Below are 20,390 nucleotides of genomic sequence, written 5' to 3'. Positions count from 1 at the left end.
TTGCCACTTACTTGAAGGCTGCCAGCATACAGGCTGACGTGGGAATGTCAAGACACATCGAAAAGCTCAAGAAAAGGAATCCAATCTTTTTTTTTCTTTTTCCCATAGTATTAAATTCAATGCTTACCACACAAAAGATGCTTAACAAATATCCACTGATATGATTAGGATACTTTTTAAAAAGCATAGAATGAAATTTAATTTTTATTTTTATTATCAATTATTTATTGATAATAAAGCAACCCATAAACGTTATGATAGTAGTTCACCTTTCATTCAATTTTTTTCTCCAATATATAATCCAGCGTGCCAAAAAAGAACTCTGAATGAATTCAACTCTAAATACCGATAGCTTAAATCATAGGAACTCAGAAGTAACAACAAAAATAAAAACACATGCACACACTGCTTGAGACTCAATGAAGACAACGTTAGTCTAGGCCACCATCTAGTGGCAGCAGAATGACACTAAGAAAAGAAAGTACTTACCAAGGGATGTATTACCAAAGCACAAATATCTAGAATTTACATGCAGAGCCACCGCCCTCCTGCATAATTGGGCCAGCATTGGGTCCACCTCTTCTGGTTCCTTGTTAGGATTTGTATGAACCTGACCTTTGGACAAAACCAAGCAGAAACATCATCAAATAGATTGTTCCTTTTGCCTACCAAAACCAAACCAAACCTACTGCCATCGAGTCGATTCCGATTCATAGCAACCCTATAGGACACAGTGGAACTGCCTCATAGGGTTTCCAAGCAGCAGCTGGTGGATTTGAACTGCCAACCTTTTGGTTAGCAGCCAAGCTCTTAACCACTGTGCCACCAGGGTTCCCTTTGCCTACATAATATAATTTCTACAGCCTTTCAAATGATACTTATTTGTTACACAATGCTTTACCAGACCAGATGGGCAATAATTAAAAATTGACCAAAAAAACCTCAGGCACTGCTATTAAGCATATAAATTTTGAAAACAGTTTGGCATTACTTTAAAAAAACTCACTCTGCCTTCGAGTCAATTCAGACTCATAGCAACCCTATAGGGCAGAGCACAACTGCCCCACAGGGTTTCCAAGGAGCACCTGGTGGATTTGAACTGCTGAACTTTTGGTTAGCAGCCATAGCTCTTAACCACTACACCACCAGGGTTTCCCTGGCATTACTTAGTAAAGATAATATGTGCATATCTTATGACCCAGCAATTCCACTCCCAGTACATACTCTAGACAGAAGCATATCTAAGGTATGGCAGGTATGGCATGTGCCCAAGGCACCACTTGAAAGGGGTAGGGAGGCACTGAGCAGTTTCTAGTAACCATAGCAGTTTCCATCGCCACGTGTGAGAGATCATTCATCAAGTTAAAACTAATATGTGCTTTCGTATTTGAGAGCCTCCATGGGTCAAGGAAGACTGTGTGATCTTGTTCTGCTGAGTGTTGAAAGAGAGGAAACTAAAAAAAAAAAAAATGACTTTGGGCACATCCTAGATCAATTTTCATCAGTGAAAGCAAGGAAGGTGCAGTTGTAATTTTCATGTAGTATCATAATGTATAAAGGATTAATGAGCTTGACTTGTATTTTTGAGCTGATACTATGGTAAAGTTATCTAAAAGATGAGTGTCAGATGTTTGGACAGATGTGCAATTTCAGTGCTTGCCATAGATGCTATTTTCCATAGATATGCCTCTGACTCTAGAGAAGTAGTTCTTAACCTCTGGTACATAGAACTCAAAAGGGTCTATGGATAGAATTGAGGGGATCTGGCAACTTGGATGGGGAACAGTTACATCTTTATCATCATCAATTTCTAACTGAAATTAAGCATTTCCTTTCATTATCAAAGTAGGAAACAAATCACAATATTATTAGCAGGACCTGTGACTTTCTGACCAATAAAAATCATAGATATTGTTAAATTCCACGGCAATTATTGAAAATATATTAAAATGTCTTTTATGCTCATCACTACTTCAAAATTATTAAAGCTGTTACACCCACCATCCCACCATTAGATCCTGATATTTAGTGCCTTAACAATGACGTACGTCTATTTCTTTATCAAGAATTTGCTTTTACATTTTGATGACTTTACTGTTGTTGTTGTGTGCCCTCAAGTCAATTCAGACTTAGGGCAACCCTATATGACAGAGTAGACCTGCCCCATAAGATTTCCTAGGCTGTAATCTTTACAAGAGCAGATCACCAGGTCTTTTCTCCTGCGAAGCTGCTGGTGGGTTTGAACCACTGACCTTTCCGTTAGCAGCCCAATGCTTAACCATTGCCTCACCAGAGCTCCTTTTGATGATCTAGCTCAATATAATTGATTTTCTTTTTAACCCTACATACCTATTCAATCTGTATGCTCAGCAAATAATCCGAGAAGCCTGACTCTATGAAGAAGAACGGGGTATCAAGATTGGAGGAAGATTCATTAACAACCTGTGTTATGCAGATGACACAACCTTGCTTGCTGAAAGTGAAGAGGACTTGAAGCACTTACTGATGAAGATCAAAGACCACAGCCTTCAGTATGGATTACATCTCAACATAAAGAAAACAAAAATCCTCACAACTGGACCAATAAGCAACATCATAATAAACGGAGGAAAGATTGAAGTTGTCAAGGATTTCATTTTACTTGGATCCACAATCAACACCCATGGAAGCAGCAATTAAGAAATCAAACAATGCATTGCATTGGGCAAATCTGCTGCAAAAGACCTCTTCAAAGTGTTGAAAAGCAAAGATGTCATCTTGAAAACTAAGGTGCTCCTGACCCAAGCCATGGTGTTTTCAATCACCTTATAAGTATTTGAAAGCTGGACAATGAATGAGGAAGACTGAAGAATTGACACCTTTGAATTGTGGTGTTGGTGAAGAATACTGAATATACCATAGACTGAAAAAGAACGAACAAATCTCTCTTGGAAGAAGTATAACCAGAATGCTCCTTAGAAGCAAGGATGGCAAGACTATATCTCACATACTTCAGACATTTTGTCAGGAGGGATCAGTCCCTGGAGAAGGATATCATGCTTGGTAAAGTAGAGGGACAGCAAAAAAGAGGAAGACCCTCAACGAGATGGACTGACACAGTGGCTGCGACAATTGGTTCAAGCATAGAAAGGATTGTGAGGATGGCGCAGGACCGGGCACTGTTTCATTTTGTTGTACATAGGGTCACCAGGAGTCGGAACCAATTCGACAGCACCTAACAACATTTGTTAAACATTTAAAAACACAAAGCAAATGAAATTCCCTAATATATCACTGAAAGGAAAACCCAGAATTACTGCCATGACTTCTTAGAGAAAAACTAGCCTAGACTGAATAAAAAGAACAAAGAATTCCAGAAAGGATAATTGCCTAAAGTGTTTAATTATATCGAGAGGAAATGTATACCATACTTTTGGCAAAGAATCTGGTGACTAATAATACTTAGTGACATGGGGTCACTATGAATCTGAATCTACTCGATGGCACCTAACAGCAACAACAGTAAGTGATTTAAAAAAAAAAAAAAAACCCAACATAAGAAAAATTACCCGCATATTGCTTAAGATTATAGGGTTAAGCCAAATAACAGTGGCCTAAACTAGAATGATTTCTCATGTAAAAGAAGTCCAATGAACTGAAGTCACTCCTGAGGTTCACCATTCAGCCAAAGATTAGACAGGTCTATAAGGCAATCCATAACACAGGTGAGGAACGTACTTCATAGTTCAATTATGCATATGAGACTAAATAGGCACACCAGCCTAAAAGCAAAGACGAAAAGGCAGGAAGGGACAAGAAAACTGGACAAATGAAAACAGGAAACCCAAGGTGGAGAAGGGGAGAGGGTTGATATATCGCAGCATTGGCAACCAATGTCACAAAACAATCTGTGTATTAATTGTTTAATGAGAAACTAACTTGCTCTGTGAATATTCACCTAAAGCACAATTTAAAAAAGAAAAAAGAAAAAGCCCAGTGATGGGCAGTCCAGGGCTCCAGGTATGGTGCCTTCACAGTGTCAGAAACCTAGACTTCTCTCTTGTTGTTTGTTCCACCATCTTCAGCGTTGGGCTTCCACCTTATAGTCCACTACATCCATATTCCAGCAAGGAGAAATGAGGAAGGGACAAAGAAAGACAATAACCCCTGCCCCACTTTAAGATCACTTATGGGAGGTCACAGATACACTGTCCCTTGCATCCCATTGGTCAGGACTTAGTTACACAACCACATTAGCTGCATGGATTCTATTACTAAGAACCAAAAAAAAAAGAAAGAAAAGATTGGATACTGGGAAATAGCTAGCAATCTCTGCTACCTTTCTCCAGCTCTTTTTTTTCCCCCATATCCTACATTATTTTTCTTCATTGTATTTATTAACCCCTGATATATTTCCAGTGGAGTCCTGGTGGCACAGTGGTTAAAGCACTTGGCTGCTAACCAAAAGGTCAGCGTTTGAACTCACCAGCTGTTCTGTGGGAGAAAGATGTGACAATCTGCTTTCAAAAAGATTTACAGCCTTGGAAACCCTATGTGGCAGTTCTACCCTGTACTATAGGGTCACTATGAGTCAGAATCATCTCGACAGCTGTGGGTTTGGTTTGGGTTTAGACAGATTTCCCGAGTCCCTAGGGTGGTGCAAACAGTTAATGCACTTAACTGCTAACCAAAAGATTGGAAGTTCCAGCCCACTCAGTGGTGCCTCAGAAAAAAGACTGGGCAGTCTACTTCTGAAAATTCAGCCATTGAAGAACCTATGGAGCATTGTTCTACTTCAACACACGTGGGGTCACCATGAGTCAGAATGGACAAACGGCAATGGAGTTGTTGTTTTTTCTCTCTTCTTTAGCTTTCTGTTTCACCCAGCATAGACTGTAAATTTCAAGAGGGCAAGAAGTTTGCCTCTTGTTCACCTCTGTACCCAGTTTCTAGAAAAGTGCCTGGTGAATAGAAAGAATTTGATGAATAAGCTGTTAATTTCAGGAAAACAAACAAAAAAAAACAAAAAGTATAAGTAAATCAGTTTAACCATATAGATCCAGTCCTGGCACATGATGCTTTGTTTAGTGTTACTTAATTAGAAATAGATGCCCCTTCTCTGGAAAATCTAAGGCATCCTTTCTGAAATTACCAGTTTTAAAAAGCCTCCCTTCCTCTGAACAGATGAGTTCAGAAGCACTTGCACAAGGCACAACCAGTACAATCACAGGTGACAGCCCTGTAATAATTCCATAGTCCTAATAATGTAAGCAATATTACTTCAATGTTTGGAATAATGTAATTATAAATTAGCATAACATAAACCTTGATACAATGTAAATTAGTAATGTGATCAGTTAACTAATTACTAATAATGTGATCATTATTAGATGTGGGAAGGGAAGTGCATTTGGGGGGAGTGGTATGTAGGAGACCTGAAACCGCTTCTTCCATAGAAAGAAATCAGTAGATACTAAATATAACTGAAAAAAATTAAGAAACAGCAGAATATGCCTATTATTTAGGAATATGAAAACAATCTTTAGAAGAAACCCCTTAAAGATGTTGAAAGCAGTTATTCTGGGGACCAGGAACAAGGGATAGGGAGTACTATATCAGAGGTCTGCTGTTTTGCTTTTAAGACTTACAAAACTATTTGATTTCAAACTATGTATCATTAAATTTGACTTTTTTAACTCTCACTCGGTGGCTCCATTCCCCTGAGTTCCTGGGAAATCTAATGTAAAGCATTATTAGGAGCATTCCAAAGTCATGCTTGGGCTGGTAATAGGGACTGAGAATGAACTTAATGCAAAAACCGAAGGCCTAGTTGGTATTTTCTGTACACGTTACACCACACACAACGTAACTACAAAAAATAAAATAAACCAAACTCGTTGCTTTGGAGTCGATTCCAACTTACGGTGGCCCCATGTGTTACAGAGTAGAACTCAACTCCATACGGTTTTCTGAGCTGTAATCTTTACAGAAGCAGATTGCCAGGCCTTTCTTCCACAGGGCTGTTTGGTGGGTTTGAACTGCCAACCTTTCACTTAGTAGCCAAGAGCAAATCATTTGCACCACCCAGGGACCTTATAAACAACTTAACCTTGGCAAAAACCTCTCTGGTTTTGTAGCAAAGTATTACATACTCACTCCATACTTCCTTCTCAGTGAACATACATACACACCCTGTACCACAAACATGAAGCAGACGAGGTGGTGGACCCACAACTGTGGAGCAGGACCAATCTCAGCATTCAGCTAATTCTAATATCCTCTCTGACATCTGAGGCAACGAGTTCGGGGCAACAAAAGGTGACCTTCGCAATAGGTCAAAGAAAAACTGCAGAGCATATTAACTGCTTGTACCACCCAGGGACTCTTGAAGCATACTAACCCATCACCGTGGAGTTGATTCTGACTCTTAGCCACCATATAGGACACAGAACTGACCCATAGAGTTTCCAAGGCTGTAAATCTTTATGGATAGCAGACTGCCACATCTTTCTTCCCGGAGTGGCTGGTGGATTTGAACCAATGACCTTTTGGTTAGCAGCCGTAGCTCTTAACCACTGCACCACCTGGGCTCCTTCAGTCGACGAGTAAGAGTGACACAAAACGTTCCTGGCGTCGTGCCCCTGCCCGCTGAAAAAGACAAGCGACCCAGGCCTTGGGGCCGCGCCTCCCGACTGGGGGAGGAGCAGGCCCCGCCGAAACCCGCCCTGCAGTCCGAGTCTGCCACTGGTGCAGCCACAGCCATTTCCCTATCGGGAAGCAGGAAAGGGGTCGGAGAAAGATAACTGCTTGCTGCCCTTCTCTGCAGCGTTCGAAGCCCTTGCCCTGCTCGTCCTCCGAAACGGCCCGACTAGGGCTCTAGGCGCCCGGCCCCTCGCGCCTCAGGTACTGGCCACAAGGGCGCGCCGGTCGTGTTCCTGGGGGGAGGGGAAGGGTATCTGCAGTGCACGCGCGCAGGAGCCCTTCGCATGCGCTCTACCTACACACACACGCGCGCGCCCATACTGCGATCTCCGCGCTTTTTCCCCCAACCTCATAAGGGGAGGACTCCGAGATGCAGCCTCCGGAGGAAGGCGATCGCTTGTCGATATCGCCTCCTTTTCGCGGGCAGCAGTGGACAGTGGGCTTTTCTGGCTTAGGGCCAGGCGCCCCTGAGGACACCCTTGAGGCGCGCCGTCTGTCGCGTTTTTGCCGCCCAGAAGCGTCGCGGCTGCGGCTCAGCGAGCGCCCACCAGGCTGTTGTTTGGCCAGGCGCTTTGCGGGATTCTCCTATTGATGTTCCGTTTACAAGTCACCACTCCCTCTTACTGAAGGTTGAAGGAGGAAGAGGACTATCAGCCACTTTTAACAGAACCAGCTTCCCTCTTTGAAACGAAATGCACAACGCCCGAGCATCTTGCAGAAAGCCTTGAAGAGGAGGCCCAGGGTCCGGGTTGGGGAGGACCCAGCCCGGAGGTCGCGTCTCGTGCTTTCGCTTCCCACGCTTAAGAATTACATCGGCTAGGGTCAGGAACCTCTTAGCAAATAGGACGATTATAAACAAACTCACCTAACCCTTAGATGAGAAATGTACAAAACAGAGCACAGTGATTTTGCCTTGGGCATTGGCCTAGGTAAATCCAACCTAGAGACTTTTTTTTTTACCCTTTCGATGTTCAGTGTTTTTACTCTTAACAGGCAGAAGGGGAGGATAAACTATTCTAGAAAAAGACATTCTGGTGAAGACTAAAGATTTACCGTCTCTAGGGCAGAGCCAAGGATTATTTCTTTACAACCTTATTCTGAGCTTCGACTTTATTAAATATCAACCAGTTCTCTTATAAGTGAATTGGAAGCCACTGCTGTTGAGAATGAGTCCTAACTTGGAGATAAGAAAGCCTGGTGGTGCAGTGTTTAAGCTCTCGCCTGTTAACCGAAAGGTCTGTGGTTGGAACACTCCAGCAGTTCTGAGGGAGAAAGATGTGGTAATCTGCTTCTGTAAAGATGACAGCCTCGGAAACCCTATGTGGCAATTCTCCTCTGTCGTACAGAGCAACTATGAGTCAAAATCAACTTGTTGGCAATGGTGAGGGTGCTTTAAAGCACTTATTATGGTTCCTCTCCCAGTATTCTAGTCTCTGATCTGCAACAAAAATTGGCTTATCCCCCAACCACACCTCCATCACTGCTGTTAAAATTTTTCCTGGGCGTCCCTCTTATATATTTCTCCTGTGAAAAATAATGATAAAAATGTGTGCTTTTGACCACGTTTTAGTTGTCCAAATACAAACTCCCTGAAAATCAACTTAAGCAATTTTTACAAATACTTCATTGGTCCATTTTCTCATATATTTATATTTTACTTTGAATACTTTTTAAACCATAGATACTAGGTGTTGCTTACTTGCACATTCTGTTATTAGAGTTTGGCTAAAATGACACAAAGAGAATGTCTACCAAAAGAAGGGATAGCTGCAATTGTTTTTGGTGGGAGTACTTGCTTTCCAAGCAAGCTTAGACATCTGGACAAGAAGAATATAACTCAAAATGGACATGAATGGAATGAACTTAAGAATGACAATTACAATTAAGTCGTATTATCCATAGTTGAATAAAATACATACACAATTGTATGTTGTAACCAAAATATAATAGAGCTAAAAGCTTACTGATTTCATTTGCCATACCAGTAGTCAATGTAAGCCCAAAATTCATTCATAGCTTTGTAGGTACCAAAACTCTCTTTTAATAGATTATTCTGCTGTAATGGGCTTCTGGGAACAGGCAAGTGTTAACCAATCTCAGGTAAGATGAATTTCTAAAATAAAATGCCAAATGTGTATATATACATGTGTATGCCTCTGTACACAGAGAAATTTCTGGTAGGATAATTTCTGGCAGATTATTTCCTACTGAAAGTTAAATGCACTCAGGGGACCAATTTAGAACAGAAGGTTACATAGTAAGTATATGACTTTTACAAAGAGAACTAAAGATTATTAAGAGATATTCCCATCCACCTGGTATAACTGGATGGATTAAATGCCCTGTTTTACATTGCATCTATAATTAAAAACTAATCATGATTCAGACAATTCTAACTCATTGATTTTTCTCTTTCTAGTATTCATATAATCTACCACAATGTTACAGTGCCATTGGATGGATTATAGACTTCTATTGCATTAGTTGGAGCCCTGGTGGCGCAGTGGTTAAGAGCTCAGCTGCTAACCAAAATGTCAGCAGTTTGAATCCACCAGCTGCTCCTTGGAAGCCCTATGAGGCAGTTCTCCTCTGTCCTATAGGGCCCCTGTGAGTCGGAATCGACTCGATGGCAATGGATTTGGTTTTTGGTATTACATAAGTTACATTCCAGTGCTATTTTTGATCAGTGTTCTGCCTCATTAGTTTTAGGAAATACTTTCTGACCTGAACAGCAATTTTCACCTTTTTAAGAACCTTAAAAAAAATTTTTCTGCTAGTAAATATATTTCCGTTGTACCTTCCAGAAGAGCTGCATGTTTTACAAATATAAATATTGCATAATGAATAACTATAACACATGTAATAATTGCCTAAAAATGGAAAATTCACCAAATAAAGGAAAACTATTTGTAAACTTATTAGGATCCTAATTGTAATTCTTGCATAAGGGAGTATCTTTAAGATCCCATTGCCTTCTTCTGAACAACTTTTCATGAAAAATGAGTGAAGGTGGACCCCTGCTAAAAAAGTTGTTCTTGTTAGGTGTCGTCGAGTCGGTTCCAACTCATTAACGACCCTATATACAAAAGAACGAAAGACTGCCCAGTCCTACGCCACCCTCACAATCTTTGTTATGCTTGAGCCCACTGTTGCAGCCACTGTGTCAATCCAGATCATTGAGGGTCTTCCTCTTTTTCGATGACCTTCTACCAAGCATGATGTCTTCTCCAGAGACTGATCCCTCCTGATAACATGTCCAAAGTGTATGAGACAGTCTCACCATCCTTGCTTCTAAGAAGCATTCTCACTGTACTTCTACCAAAACAGATTTGTTTGTTCTTTTGGCCGTCCATGGTATATTCAATATCCTTCTCCAACACCACAATTCAAAGGCGTCAGTTCTTTGGTCTTCCTTATTCATAGTCCAGCTTTTACATGCATATGAGGTGGTTGAAAACACCATGGCTTGGGTCAGGCACACCTTAGTCTTCAAGGTAACAGCTTTGCTTTTTAACACTTTAAAGAGGTCTTTTGCAGCAGATTTGCCCAATGCAATGCATTGTTTAATTTCTTGGCTGCTGTTTCCATGGGTGTTGATTGCGGATCCAAGTAAAATGAACTCCTTGACAACTTCAATCTTTTCTCCATTTATCATGATGTTGTTTATTGGTCCAGTTGTGAGGATTTTTGTTTTCTTTGTTTTGAGGTGTAATCCAGTACTCCATACTGAAGACTGTGGTGTTTGATCTTCAGCAGTAAGTGCTTCAAGTCCTCTTCACTTTAAGCAAGCAAGGTTGTGTCATCTGCGTTACACAGGTTGTTAATGAGTCTTCCTCCAATCCGCGTTCTTCTTCATATAAGTTCAGCTTCTTGGATTATTTGCTCAGCACACAGATTGAATAAGTATGGTGAAAGGATACAACCCTGATGCACACCTTTCCTGACTTTAAACTACACAGTATCCCCTTCTTCTGTTCGAACGACTGCCAACTGATCTATGTACAGGTTCCTCATAAGCACAATTAAGTGTTCTGTAATTCCCATTCTTCTCAGTGTTATCCATAATTTGTTATGATCCACACAGTCAAATGCCTTTGCATAGCCAATAAAACACAGGTTAACATCTTTCTGGTATTCTCTGCTTTCAGCCAGGATCCATCTGACATCAGCAGTGATATCCCTTGTTCCACATTCTCTTCTGAATCCGGCTTGAATTTCTGGCAGTTTCTTGTTGATGTACTCCTGCAGCTGCTTTTGAATGATCTTCAACAAAATTTTACTTGCATATGATATTAATGATACTGTTCAATAATTTACACATTCGGTTGGATCAGCCTTTTTTGGAATAGGCATAAATAATGGATCTCTTCCAGTCGGTTGGCCAGGCCAGTGTCTTCCAGATTTCTTGGCATACAGAGTCAGCATTTCCAGCACTGCATCCGTTTGTTGAAACATCTCAACTGGTATTCCATCGATTCCTAGAGCCTTGTTTTTCGCCAGTGTCTTCAGTGCTGCTTGAACCTCTTCCTTCAGTACCATTGGTTCCTGATCATATGCTACCTCCTGAAATGGTTGAACGTCGACCAGTTCATTTTGGTATAGTGACTCCATGTATTCTTTCCATCTTCTTTTGATGCTTCCTGTGTTGTTTAATATTTTCCCCTTAGAATCCTTCAGTATTGCAACTCGAGGCTTGAATTTTTTCTGCAGTTATTTCAGCTTGAGAAATGCCGAACATGTTCTTCCCTTTAGGTTTTCTATCTCCAAATGTTTGCACATGTCATTATAATAGATTACTTTGTCTTCTTGAGCCATCCTTTGAAATTTTCTGTTCAACTCTTTTACTTCATCATTTCCACCATTCACTTTAGTTATTTGACATTCAAGAGCAAGTTTCAAAGTTTCTTCTGACATCCATTTTGGTCTTTTCTTTCTTTCCTGTCTTTTTAATGACCTCTTGGCTTTCTTCATGTAGGGTGTCATTCCACAACTTGTCTGGTCTTCAGTTATTAGTGTCCAATGTGTCAAATCTATTCTTGAGATGGTCTCTAAATTCAGGTGGGATATACTCAGGGTCGTACTTGGCTCTTGTGGACTTGTAATTTTCTTCAGCTTCAACTTGAACTTGCATATGAGTAATTGATTGTCTGTTCCATAGTCAGCCCTTGCCCTTGTTCTGACTGACGATATTGAGCTTTTTCATCATCCTTTTCCACAGATGAAGTTGATTTGATTGCTATGTATTCCATCTGGTGAGGTCTACATATATAATCGCTGTTTCTTATTGCTAAGAAAGAGTAGCCGTATATTCAGCATATTTAAGATTGCTCTCTTTATCGACACCTCTACATAAACAAAGATTTCTAGAGATGACAACAGAAGTACCAACATGGATTATGATTCTAATGAGTGTCCCTTGTTTCCAGATTCAGACTTGACTATGACATCCTATAGTAAATCCTACTTCCCCAAAAAGGTCCCTGTGTGATGCAAGTGGTTTCCAATTGGCTACTAAGCTAAAGGTTGGTGGTTTATACCCACCCAGCAGCACCATGGAAAAAAGGCCTGGTGATCTGCTTCCGTAAAGACTACAGCCAAGTAAACCCTATGGAGAAGTTCTACTCTGTTGCACATAGGGTTGCAACAATGGCTTTGTTTTTGTTGTTTTCTACATCCCCAAAATATTGAAATTTGTCTTATCTTTCTTCAGGTGTGTTCATCTTTTGCTACGGGCCCTAGACAGTATGATGGGACATTCTATGAATTTCGTACTTATTACCTTAAACCTTCAAAGATGAGTGTGTTCCTGGAAAATATTAAGAAAAACATTTATCTTCGGACAGCTCACTCTGAACTGATTGGATTCTGGAGTGTAGAATTTGGAGGCAGAGTGAATAAAGTGTTTCATATTTGGAAGTATGGTATGAGTCATCCAGCCTAAGGGTTCAGTACAGATTTTCATTCTGTTAGATGCAACGTGAGACTTAGTTCTTAGATCTCTACTACTGTAAATACATACAGGTCAAGTAAAACCTTTAAAAACCAAAACCAAAAAAAATTGAGTGGTTGCTCTTCCCGATAGTACACCTTTAACAAGCCCTGCTCAAATTCTTATGTTATCATAGAGGGGAAAATGTGTAGTCACATATCTTAAATCATAAAATTATGAATTACACTTTAATTCTCAGAAAAATTTTAGAATGTTTTATTATAAAAATGGTTTATGAAAAATTTAAAGCAGTGATTGTTAAGAACCCAAATGTGTTAGTATCACCAAAAGAAAGTTATTTTTTCTTATTATTGAAGCTATGGCTGGATATCAGGGTTTTAGTAGAAACAGTTCAAGCACATAGGGCTTTGGGGAAGTAGAGGATGATGGAGGATGATAGTTAACTTGTAAGCCTTTACCCAACTCTGAGAATGAATTATTCTGTTATGTTTAGGGGACTACTTTTATCTCATTTCTGCCCCCAGAGTTTCAGGGAGTTCACTGTTATTATACTACTAGGGAGAAAAAGGCAAAGGGATCAGAGTTCTCCCCACATTGAAACTGACCTACTCCTGGTTTAGCAGCGGTAGAACAGGTTACAGGAATGCCTAGATCAACTGCTAACCAAAAGGTTGGGGGTTCGAAACCACCAATGGCTCTATGGAAGAAAGTTGTGGCAGTCTGCTTCTGTGGAGATTTACAGCTTTGGAAACCCTATAGGGTGGCTATGAGTATGAATTGACTCAACGGCAGTGGGTTTGGTTGTTTTGGTTTCCATCTCTTTACTTGGCAATCTACATGGACTTGGTGATATCCAGAGAACTTTCAATAATTCCATTTAATGTTTTGTGATCAGTATCCAAAGTCAATAGTCAAAAAATAATATGAAAAATGGTCATTCTATACTTAACGTGTCCATACTTGGTATTTTTCCCTATTATAATAGAACTAGCCCCTTTAAAACACAATGCTTGTTTTAGGTATGCCCCAAGTTGAATCATGCCCCATTAAAATAATAAAGTCCTAATATAACTCAATCTGTAATAGAGGTGTTATTCCTTATCCCCAGCATAAACCATATAACTCTTCTACCATTAGTCTTATGAGGCCCTAATTCAAACAGAAGAAAACTAAGTAATGAGGAAAAAGAATGGGTAACAGTAGGTAAGAGAATTGGCTTCATTTGTTTGGAAGCTATTTGTTCAAAACAGAAAAGGCTTAAAAAGTACATCTTAATATCACTTACGTTACATTTGATTCAAGGTGTACGTTGATCTGACCATTCTCCACCACCAGCACCAAAGCGAAAAAGAGTGTTGTCTCTAAGCTGGGACTATAAATGACATGCCTCAATTAAATTAATAAGAATAATTAACATATATTGAGTGCTAACTAGGTTCCAAGCACTATTATAAACTTTGTTCATCTTAATTCATTTAATCCTCACAACAGCCCTGGAGATAGACACTAGATTATTATCCCCATTTCACAGATTAGAAAACAGGTGCATAAAAAGATTGAATAACTTACTTAAGTCATACAACTGCCTAGTAAATGGTGGAGCCTAAAAAATGCATTATAATTAGTTGTTTACATTTCTATTTCCCTGTTAGACCAAGAGCAGCTTGACCTCAGATATCACATGTGTTTATCTTGGTATCTCCAAAGATACAGTGAAAACTGTGAGAGCTGGAACTCGATGGGAACGCCTCCACCTTTGACAGAGTACAGTCTTACCACTTTTCTAACCCTCCTTTTAGTGGAAAGTGTTTGAGTTTTCCTTCAGTGACAGGTTTCCGCCTTACACAGGTTCCCGCTTTCTCAGGTTTTACTGTATAACACAATGTCCCTATATGTCCTTGAAGTAAGTATATCGAATTTAATGAAATCCCAAAAAATATAGGAGATTTTAAATTGAAAATTTTTATTTTTCTGCCCATAGATAATTTTGCTCATCAAATTGAAGTTCAGAAAGCCTTGGCCAAAAATAAGGAATGGCAAGAACAATTCCTTATCCCAAATTTGCCTCTTATAGATAAGCAAGAGTGGGAGATTTCTTACCTGGTACCATGGTGCAAAATAGAAAACCCTCCAAAAGAAGGTAGACCTTTCCTTCTTCATCACTTTGAATATTGATGACTAAAATATCTAAAGACCATAAGCTGTAAAAACTAAAGGTCCACAGGAAAAAAATGAAAGAAATCCTTTGTTTTATACAGTAGGAGTCCCTGGGTAGCACAGATAGTTAAGCCCTTGACTACTAGCCGAAAGGTCGGCAGGCGCTTCAGGAGACAGGCCTGGTGATCTACTTCTGAATGGTCACAAATTTGAAAACCCTATGGTGCACAGTTCTACTCTGCACACATGGGGTTGCTATGAGTCAGAATCAACTCAACACCAACCAACAACAACAATAATATGGCAATTGTTGAGATAAAGATGAATTTGACTTCTTAAAACAATGGGCATTAAATAATGAAGTGTTTTTCCAAATTGAATCTTATTAATTCTTAAAACTTAGCTATGTTATATAAAGTTGAAATGATGAGTAAAAGTTGAGGAGTTGAGGATTGGAAGCAGGGAAAACGTGTAGGTAGATGAAAAATGGTGTATGAAATTTTGTCATAATTTTAAAATATCAACTTTTAATACAAAAGTGTTTTTTCTCACAAATTACAGCTAATGTTAAATCATTAAATACATCTTTGCTTATAAAAATGACTGTTTAGGAGGAATGAATTAACTGAAACTGCCAGGCTGTATTACTGTGGGCTAACTTTTATGTCTTTTTCTTATTTTTCATTATGGAAATAATTCCTAAAGATTTGTCTTCTTGCTGATTTCATTTCTTGCTGACTTTAATAATTACCTCAGTCCAGTTTTAAATAAAGGTCAGATTAGAAAAGCATAAACTAATTTAAGCTTTATTTTATTTCCCCCATTATTCCCAACTTTGTAGTCTGCTTTAGATTACAAGAGGCTTGAAAAGTCTTCTTTGGATGCTTATCCACTTATACTTGCCCTTAGCGTTCAACACTACCTAAATAGTTGACTTCTAGGATACTGTCAAATTCAGGTTCTCTTCCTCTATGCTGTTATTTATTCTTCAGTATCTTTTGCATTTTTTTTTCCTATTACTTCTCAAGTCTACTTGTCCCCTAATTTCTTTTTCTCTACCTACAACACACTTCCTACCAGAAGATGAAAGCAAATCCTTTTTAAGTATTTACCTGAATACTTAGGAACAACAAAACCATCTCTCTCTCTTTTTTTTTTTTTTTTTTCCTTAAAAGCTCAGAGACATCACTTCAGGTCCACTATTTGCTTGCTATTCTTGTTGGAAATAGAAACCTGTAGGGGGAAATTATCCAAAGAAAAAAGTATTGCCTCTCAAAAACTGTAACGAAAAGAGAAACATAGGAGATATGAAATACTTAATACTTAGGATAAGAAATAAAAATATTTGAGATAATAGCTTATATATTGCTTCCAGAGCTTTTTCTTTTTCTTCTATATGATTAAGCTTAACAACTGACTCTTAAACATGGGCAAGAACTTACTAAGCATAAAAGTGAAGAAAAATAATGCAAAAAATTAATAGATACATCTACATAAACATAAGGAGCCCTGGTGGCACTCAGCTACTAACTGAAAGGTAAGTAGTTCAAACCCACTAGCTGTTCCTCCAGAGAAAAGACCTGGAGATCTGATCCCATAAAGACTGTGGCCTAGGAAACCCTATGGGGCAGTTCTACTCTATCCTATTGAGCCGCTATGAGTTGGAATCAACTCAATGGCACACAACACCATAAACATAGGAGGTCATAAACATAGGGGGTCCCTGGGTGGCACAAATGGTAAAGTGCTCAACTGCTACGTGAAAGGTTGGCGGTCTGAACCACCCAGAGGCACCTTGGAAAGTCAGGCCTGGAAATCTGCTTCTGAAAGATCACAGCCGTGGAAAGTGTATGGAGCAGTTCTACTCTGCATACATGGGGTTGCCAGGAGTCGGAATCAACTCAACAGCAACTAACAACAGCAACATAAACATGGGTGAGTCTCTGGGTGATGAAAACAGTTAACATGCTCAGCTGGTAACTGGAAGGTTGGAGGTTCCAGTCTACCCAGAGGCATCTTGGAAGAAAGCCCTGGCAATCTACCTCTGAAAAATCAGCCATTGAAAACACTATGAGCACAGTTCTGTTCTGACACACATGAGGTCACCATGAGTCAGTGGCAACTGTTCTTTTTTTAAACGTGTAGGTGCATGACCCTCAAATCTGTTTATGTAGATTAGCCTTCCACTGGAACCAGACTAAACATGATTAGAAGTTGCTTGAACGTTTTCTGTGAAATCTCTTTCTCCCTACTTTAGGAGTCTATGAACTGGTTAGTTTTCAGATGAAACCTGGTGGACCAGCTCTGTGGGGTGATGCGTTTCAAAGGGCAGTTAATTCTCATGTCAATCTAAACTATGCTAAACTGGTTGGAGTTTTCCACACAGAATATGGAGTACTCAACAGAGGTACAATTCTTCCCTTATGTGATAATTACAAAGTATATTAGTCATCTACTCATGTTTTTTGTGTCAGTTTGTTTCTTTTTCTCATTATGGCATACGATTTTTTATTGCCAAACATTTAGTTTTTGGTAATTTTAAGGGTTCAAAAAATCTTTACATCTAATTTATTTACACCTTATGAATCCTTTTTCAAATACTGAACTGCTTGCTTTCCTTGGTACATGCAATGACAAAACTGAAAAAATGAAGGAGCCTCAAGAAATAATCTACTTTTTTCATTTTTTTTTTCCTCTGAATGTACTTTTATTGATTTAAAAAAAAAATTATTACCCTGGACACCCTTTTAGCTCAGTAATGAAGTTACTCCTGAGGTTCACCCTTCAGCCAAAGATTAGACAGGCCCATAAAGCAAAACAAGACTAAAGGGGCACACTAGCCCAGGGGTAAGGATTAGAAGGCAGGAGGGGACAGGAAATTTGGTAATAGGGAACCCAAGGGTTAGAAGGGAGAGTATTGAATGTCGTGGGGTTGGTAACCAATGTCACAAAACAATGTTGTAGTAATTGTTTAATGAGAAGCTAGTTTGTTTTGTAAACCTTCATCTAAAGTACAATAATTTTAAAAATATTAAAAAATTACTTAGGACGGAGATTATTTCTGAATACAAAAGTAACATATTTTTTATAAATATTAAAAACATGGGCAAGAACAAAGAAGAAAAAATTGCTCATTTCCCACTACTTAGAGATAATGCCATTAACATTTTGGTCTTTTTATTGTGGTATTTCATATATACATATATACACATACACACACACACATACATATATATGTGTGTGTATACATATAAATGTATGAAATGCAAAAGCAAAAAAATAAAATAAAAACTTACACAAAGGTAAACATACAGATGGCGTCTCAATTATATTTAAGGTGATGCAGATTAAAATAATCAGATACTATTTTTAACCTAGCAAAGACATACAGATGTAGATATAGATACAGATATAACTATAGATGTAAACATAATGTTAAGAAGGTCAAGAAAAAATAAGTACTCATATACTCTATTGGGTTCATATTGGCTTAATTTTTCCCAAAAAAATTTGGCAATATAAATAAAAAGCCTTAGCTTTTTCTCATTGTCTTTGCCAATAATTTTACTTCTAAGAAATATGCATTGGTGTATATGTGTATAGATATGTTTAGTTATACAGGAAGGAAATTTCAAAGGATATATAATATATCTAGTATTATCTGTGTATTTATAAATATGTATGAGGAATTAGCTTGGCCATCAAAAATTAAATTGACATAGAAAATATATTGTTGAGTTTTAAAAATCTGTTACTAAGCATACTATACAGTATAACCCTAATCTGATTTTACATAGTTTTTAAAGGAAATAGACCAAATATTAAGAGGTTTTCTTTGAGAGGTTAAGATTATGCTTATTTTTATTTTCTTCTTCGTATCATCTAAATTTTCTGCAGTAAACACAACTCTCTTTGTAATCTTGCTTTTTTAAATACAGTAGGAAGTTATGAAACTTGAGTATAGTTTTGATTTTGTCTTCACATGTTACCTTACCTCCCCTCTCCAGCCTTCTCTTGCTTCATCAGTAAAACCAGTTTGATTAGTTAATTTATAAATTTCTTTCCCAAATCTCTGACCCCTCTGAAATCTTGACACTAACGTATTTAGTTTTACCTTTTTGATATTCACTATTTTGATTTAAAGAATGAGACTTAATGTCTCTGATCTGATTCACTTTTCTGTAGTTCTTATTTATGGGAATGCCATGTTCTTTATTTTGGGTTTATTTCTGCAGTTCATGTTCTTTGGTGGCATGAGAGTCCAGATAGTCGTGCAGCTGGGAGACATCAGTCTCATGAGGACCCCAGAGTTGTGGCAGCTGGTAAGCTATTTTACTAGGCATGAATTACTTTTAGAACATATTTGATTAGGTCATTAACTTTATTTGTCTTATGATTTTTTTTTTCCAGGCCAGGAAAGTGCCAACTACCTAGTATCACAGCAGAATCTGCTTCTGATTCCTACATCTTTCTCACCGTTGAAATAGTCTGCTACGAGATGAGACATTTCATTAACTGCTATAAGATATATCTACAATTGGTGCTTAAATTCTCCCCAGAGAGTCTCACGTTTATTTGAAGGAGGTGGTAAGTGAATTAGCTGTGTCCCTTGCATTACTAAAAGCTTCCTCTGTCCTTTGTCATTACCACTTCAGAAAATAGGTCTGTTCATTTCCCCTATGGCATTTCAGTGTCTGTTATACATTAGAAATAGCTGCCACTGCTTAGTGATCTTGATTTTTCCTTTATTTTCAAATATTGCTTCTTCTGTATTTTGACAGCCTTTTTGGTACAGCATTTTCTTATATTAAAATGATGTTATATTTTCATGCCGGTGACATGATTTTTAAATTATTTATATACAGTATCTACCTTTTTCAGGGTATCTGTTTTTCTGAGATTTTTTAATTGTGTCCAGTAAAGTTTATTTTATAGTATCAAATGGGATTCATAAGATTATTACATCAAATATATTCCTTTGCGTTGGAAAAGTATAATTTGTGTAATCTGTATTAATTATGGTTTTCACATTATTAGTTACTCTAACTTAGAAAAGAATGTAATTAGGTCTTGGTATTAAAAATTTTTTCAAGGCTTGTTGATTTATATGCTGAAATGTGTTAATTTATAATTAATTTTACTAATTTTTACTTTGTTTTGAATTACTATTTAGCAAAGATACTTGGGACATCTATTTGTTTTAAAGAGATCTTTTATGGTTATGGACATACTTACCCTAATAAAAGCCTACATATCCATTCTAATTCTTTTTATTTTCATTTTATATTTTTATCCCCTTTTCTGGAGCTATTGCTGTGTTGCTATAGGGTAGTGACACAGTAATAATTTACCACCTTTATTGTAAATGGTAAGTTACATCAAGAAAATAGCATGCTAGCAACCCCAGAAGGAGAATTTCTTCAGCACTGTCACAGGTGTGCTAGGGTGTTCCTTGAAACACCTGTAATTTCTATTTTAGTTGAGTGCCTCTGCCTTCTAACTTTAGTTTTGGTATTTCCAAGCTCTCCTGCTAGTCTATACTTACAGCTATGTTATTTTACATTTCTAAAACATACTGCAAATTTAAAATAGTAAATTATGA

The 20,390-nt window shown here is 38.2% G+C and overlaps 1 protein-coding gene across 1 annotated transcript; it reads left to right on the top strand.

Moving 5' to 3' along the window:
• The first annotated feature begins 1,248 nt into the window (after positions 1-1,248).
• Positions 1,249-19,338, top strand: LOC101349177 (protein NipSnap homolog 3A-like). The gene is made up of 7 exons (XM_004372356.2): positions 1,249-1,255; positions 6,806-6,882; positions 12,392-12,602; positions 14,613-14,771; positions 17,046-17,195; positions 19,024-19,110; positions 19,199-19,338. The coding sequence occupies exons 1-7, from the start codon at positions 1,249-1,251 to the stop codon at positions 19,273-19,275; spliced, it is 768 nt and encodes a 255-aa protein (XP_004372413.1). The 3' UTR covers positions 19,276-19,338.
• Positions 19,339-20,390: the final 1,052 nt, after the last annotated feature.

This window comes from Trichechus manatus, unplaced genomic scaffold (assembly GCF_000243295.1).
Source record: "Trichechus manatus latirostris isolate Lorelei unplaced genomic scaffold, TriManLat1.0 scaffold00016, whole genome shotgun sequence".
NCBI lineage: Eukaryota > Metazoa > Chordata > Mammalia > Sirenia > Trichechidae > Trichechus > Trichechus manatus.
This window is presented reverse-complemented; position numbering and strand designations above follow the sequence as displayed.